This window comes from Oryza brachyantha, chromosome 3, assembly GCF_000231095.2.
Source record: "Oryza brachyantha chromosome 3, ObraRS2, whole genome shotgun sequence".
Taxonomy (NCBI): domain Eukaryota; kingdom Viridiplantae; phylum Streptophyta; class Magnoliopsida; order Poales; family Poaceae; genus Oryza; species Oryza brachyantha.
In genome coordinates, this window is record NC_023165.2 from 14,402,069 (window position 1) to 14,407,416 (window position 5,348).

The 5,348-nt window shown below is 38.2% G+C and overlaps 1 protein-coding gene across 1 annotated transcript; it reads right to left on the reverse strand.

Moving 5' to 3' along the window:
• Positions 1-1,486: 1,486 nt before the first annotated feature.
• LOC102721626 lies at positions 1,487-3,659 on the reverse strand. The gene is made up of 3 exons (XM_006650132.3): positions 3,557-3,659; positions 3,305-3,477; positions 1,487-2,184 (listed from the first exon to the last, which is right to left on the reverse strand). The coding sequence occupies exons 2-3, from the start codon at positions 3,415-3,417 to the stop codon at positions 1,962-1,964; spliced, it is 336 nt and encodes a 111-aa protein (XP_006650195.1). The 5' UTR covers positions 3,418-3,477; positions 3,557-3,659; the 3' UTR covers positions 1,487-1,961.
• Positions 3,660-5,348: the final 1,689 nt, after the last annotated feature.

The following is a 5,348-nucleotide window of genomic DNA, read 5'->3' on the forward strand; positions in this document are numbered from 1 at the left end:
GGGCTACATCTAATACGTGCATCTTCGATGCACCTATTCCTTACTTTCATTCGGAGCCATCCAAATTGTCGACACCACCTATGTCACTTATTATACTCATTGTAAGAGCATGTTTAATAATGTTTAATAGTAATGGTGGATATTATCTCTAATTTTGCCCATATAAGAGCAAGTACACTATCAAATTATAAGCCTGTGTGAAGAAGAGAGAAAAAAAAAGTGAACTATTGGCTCTCATGCAAAAGCTAGCTCCCCATGCTCCAACATAAATGCCTTAAATGCATGTGGAAAAAAATGAGAAAAATAATGGACCAACCTTATAGCTAATTTATTATATATGTTAGCTATAATATGAAGTTGCATCTAATAATTGGTTCTATTGTTAAACTTGCTATAAGAAACATATTAAATAAGAAGTGGCATATACAACCAATGGTGGAGAGCTCAAGCCTGCACTACTATGTTATTCTTTTCTAGATCCGTCGATATAATATCGTGTCTACACCACCTCTAATGCACATATTATTTGCTCAATCACTCTTCTCTCTCTTTTTATAGAGGGAAAGAGAAGAGATGCGGTTCCTTCGGGCAGAGGGGAAGAGAACGGGAAGGTCCAGCACGACCCAAATATGCTAGATTTCACAAGCTAATAATAAAAAAAGACAACAATACCCTCACCACATTTCTACTACTAATAAGAGCTTATTCCGGTTTGAAGAAAATTCAACCAATAGAAATAGAAAATGTGGATGAATAGGGATGTATAGCAACACCAGATCACATGAATTTTTCCAAGAAGTTTGAGTGGATGAAAATTCTTTTATATTTTCCTTCTACATCTCATAGGAAAGAAAATTTTCCTTTGATTTTCATATGCTTCATTTCTACAAATCAAATGGCTTTCAAATGAATCCAATACTTAGGAATTGGATCCTTTATTTTTCCTTAAAAAATGAATAGGCCCTAATGTAGTTGGTAGTGTAATTTAATCATAACTATTAGATAAAACTAGATAAATTATACCGCAAGTAGAGAGCACTGAAAATGGGCTCTAAATTTTTACACATGTCTATATATTACTATAGAATAATCCCAATAGTCAGGGCATGGCTGACATGGGTTTTTACATGGATAAGTTGTGGAATATGTACATATTGTCTAGCAGATAAACTTGAAATTTCTTGTTTAACAATTGAAAAAGGCATTATTGTTGTATTGTGATAAACTCCATAATCTGTTAATATATGTTGAATTAACCAACTATTATCACTATACAAAAAGTCTGTTTGCTTATTTGGGAAAGAAGATTCTGCAATGTCCTTAGAAAAAACAAATTATCAAATAGCAAGCAACAGAATTGTTAAGTGTATAATTTTGACGCATGTTCATGTACAGCACTAACTTTGAAGGGATCTGTTATCGTGTGCCTAAAAAGTGTAATAATTTTTAACATGGAGTACTTTATTAATATCAAAGTTGTATCGTCTTGTCACCGAAGACATAGGCGACTATGCAGGTATAATAACGATAACATTTGAATTATGTGCTTAACATGTACAAAATAAATGAAGATAGTTAAAACTAACCAATACTAGTAAGGGATGGCCCAAATACCTAATAAATAGTAGGTTTGTAGATTTTTGCAAGCAAAGACACCACCAAACAATTGTACTGCCCTAGTGACCTTCCCTATTTCCTCTGAGTCTCTTTTTAAGGGTCTGTGGGTTGTCTAGCCTCCCTTTGTGCATGAAGAATGTGATCATGAATACATATATAATATGGCTTAATTTTTTTTAATCAAAATGTAAAAGGAAATGGCATAAGCATCCTTGGTTCAGTACAGACACATCCTAATGCCTTGATCACTCAAGATGATGTATATCTTTAACCACAGTTAAGAACAGAACTTCCATGCGTGGTAAAGGAAAACTGCAGTGTTGGAGACCACTGGAATTGAATGATCATCTGACCTTGGAGCAATCTGGACACAAGAGGCGGCCTTTAGATTGGCACTTTATGCAAGGAACTAAGTTGCTTGTCTTTGTTTCAGCTCCAAGAGATTCATAAATATCATCTAGCATGCCAGATGTGAACATTCCCCCTTTCCTAACAGAACCAGTTCCTTTGCATTGTGAGCATGCTACAACCCGAAGATCACCGCACCTCTTGCACATGCTTAATGACCTGCCAATACATATATTTACACTTCTTAAGCTGAATGAGGATGTATTGACTTAAAATTTTAAGAACTTGATATGATGAAACATATTCAGTTATGAAAAATATTCTGTTCTACAGATGCAACAACAATTATTCCAAAAGAATGTATAAGTTAAGAGCTTCTCAACAACTCAGTATCAAAGTCAAATCATATGGTTTCCAGTGCTCTTAAGGCGACAAGGCAAGGCAAGGCGACCAACCCCTGCCCAATTGCCTGGGCGTTTAACGTGAGTTTAAGGTGTGGCATTACACACATGAGCACAAGAGGAATACTAGAGATCTAATTATATTTTTAATTGGAATATGAACATAAGGAAAAAAGTCAACAAGTCAACTAGAACGCTAGGTAGTGGCGACACTTTGCTTCCTGAAGGCTCCCAGACACCTACATGACACTTTAAGACCATGATGGTTTTCCAAAAGAATACACAGTCAATGAAGCAACTAAATATCTCCCTCCCTCCTACTCTCACTCTCTCTCACACAGAAAAACACAATCTTACGTTTTTTTTCCTAACAAAGCAAGCATGGTGGTTGTCTTAGTAAAACTAAACCACGTGAATTTCAGCTTATGTTTGTTGCCAGTCCTAGTACCACCCGATTGAACACCAAAACATACCTTGAATTTGAGAGTTTTTTGGCTGGTTAGGCAGAATGGCTCACTAGTTGTTCTGGATAGTAAATTAAAGATAAAGACAATACACAGACCTTTGATTACTTTAGGAAAGACAATGCTCATTCAATTTAGTAAAACATCACTGTTAGATTGCATATACATGCAGCCATCCAGGCCATGCGTCTTAAAGATCAAACCACCCTCAACTTTTTCTGTCGAAAAATACGTGCCAAGCTCTGAAGTGAGCCATTAGAAGCACAGCACTGAAGGATCCCAACAATGGCCCCGCCTTTTCATTGTTGATTGATTCATGTCTGTACTAGATCGAGACTAAATCGTACCGCGAGCTCGAAGTTGATGTTGATGAATTGCATCAGCACAAATCAGGTTGGTGTTCGAGAGGATACACGCGCAAACAGTAGGGTGGCTGGGTGGGTAGGGATTAGGATGGGAGGGGAATCAGCTTACGTTCTCTGTGAGGTGGCGATGAGGCCGTCGACTCTTTGGGCGGCGACGGTGGCGCAGACCAGCAGTGCTCCCACGGCGAAGCCGGCAATCTCGCTGCCCGTCAGCCCCTCCATGCTCGGATCCGGTGTCCCTCCAAACCTTCTCCTCCCAACTCGAATCGTGCAGGAAAAAAGCTGCAACCAAGCTAAGATTTTGAGGAGAAGATGAGAAAGAAAAATCGCAAAAGAATCAGGACGGCGGGCGCGTGATTACCGTTCGTTCAGCAGGGGAGGAGGGCGGAGCGGCGGCGGCGGCGGAATCCGAACGGATAACGAGCGTCCGAATGCTAATATCGTATCTCCTGTAAAAATTACGTTTTTGCCCACCATGGTTCGCGAAATCACCGATCAGTTCGTTTTCCTTTTTTTTTCATTCAGAATTTCAGTTTGGCGAGAATGGCTAGTAAAAAAGAAAAACAAAATGGAATAAGACGGATTGTTCGATCGGTTAATCGAGAGAACGGCCTCACCATGAAACAATACTCCCTAAATAATTCTTACATGCTATGAAAATGTATTTTTACAAGTGAGAGTCGCAGCTGAACGCAATAGATCATCATGCCCCATCTTCACAGGCGGCTAGACAGCGGCCTGCGAAAATACATCTTACGAGCGGTGCACCCCCTTACACCGCCTGCAAATATATATTTTTACAAGCGGTACGTCGTTGATGTCAAAAGTTGACCCGATGACATGTTACATACGGAGGTCTAGTATTCTCTTCTTAGATCGTTCCAATATATGACCTAAATTCTTAAAATGCGCAGGCGTGCCAGTCAGTTTGAATCTGCAACTGATAAATATAGAATAAAATAAGCCAATTGGCTATCGAGCCGATAGGTAACAAAAAATCCAGCCAATCAGATGTTGATATAGCAGTGTTTAGCCGATAGACTAACCAATCGACTGTTAAAAGCTTCAATCGGCTGACGATCCGATATAAATATAGTGATAACTGACCAACATCTATAAAATATCTAGCCTCACTAGAAATAATCATAGAAGATCAAACCAAACTGAGACAACTCAAGATTACACCTAGCAAAGTCAGGATAGAAACTAAACAGATCTATATTGCTATCAAGCCGATGAGCCGATGACTGATAACTTATCGGCTGGAACTCCGATAAAACAAAGAGAAAAATACGTCGATCTGATATAAGCTATTTGATAAACGTAATCTAATATGAAGATGTCAAACCATGAATATCAAACCAACATAGATCATCCAAAGTGGTCGACCAAACCAACTCAAGTTACAGAAGTAACCTAAGCTAGAACTAAAATGATAACTACCAACTGTACAAGAATATCAGAAGATCGGGCCAAACTGAGACAATTCTAATTTAACCGATACGATTACCGTGGCTGGCAGAACATAGGACTTACCCCTCTGCCGGAGATCGAGACGATACAAACCCGCGTCAGATGCCAAGTTCCATCGGGGATAAAACCTCGGTAAAGAGGGTGGCGATGCGCCAAAAGTAATTGATCTATATTATGGGAAGCAGATGATTTATAATGACCCCAGGCATACATATACCCATGTGCAGATACAAGTCAATATCGAACACAACACGTGACTCCTAATAGATAAAAAGAAATAACAAATCCTTTTTAGACTATCTCTATTTCTTATTGTATATGACATTGTTTCCTAATAGATAAAAAGAAATAATAAGTCCCGATCGGACTCTAACTCTATTAGAGATAAAGGAAAAATTCTAATCTAACTCTAATTAATAGATAAAATTATGCCCCCATGCCTTGGTCTTCACGATTTTTTGTTGAATTCGAACTCTTCCGGATAAAATTTTCATCAGTGATTACACATTTCCTTATCTAAACCCAATAAGAAATTTTACTAAATTTTGGTGTTAACACACATACCATCCACCACCTATAAAACTCAATTTTTATAGGCGGTGGATAAAGGGCACCGCTGTAATAATTTTCCTTGGTAAAATAATCCTAAAAATAAAAAAAACACCTAATCGCTTTGTCCT

Excerpts from the sequence above, each read along its gene's own strand:
- LOC102721626 (XM_006650132.3), bottom strand. The coding sequence starts at position 3,417 with ATGGAGGGGCTGACGGGCAGCGAGATTGCCGGCTTCGCCGTGGGAGCA. Across the intron at positions 2,185-3,304 it reads ATCGCCACCTCACAGAGAAC|GTCATTAAGCATGTGCAAGA; the intron begins GTAAGCTGATTC and ends ATGTATTGGCAG.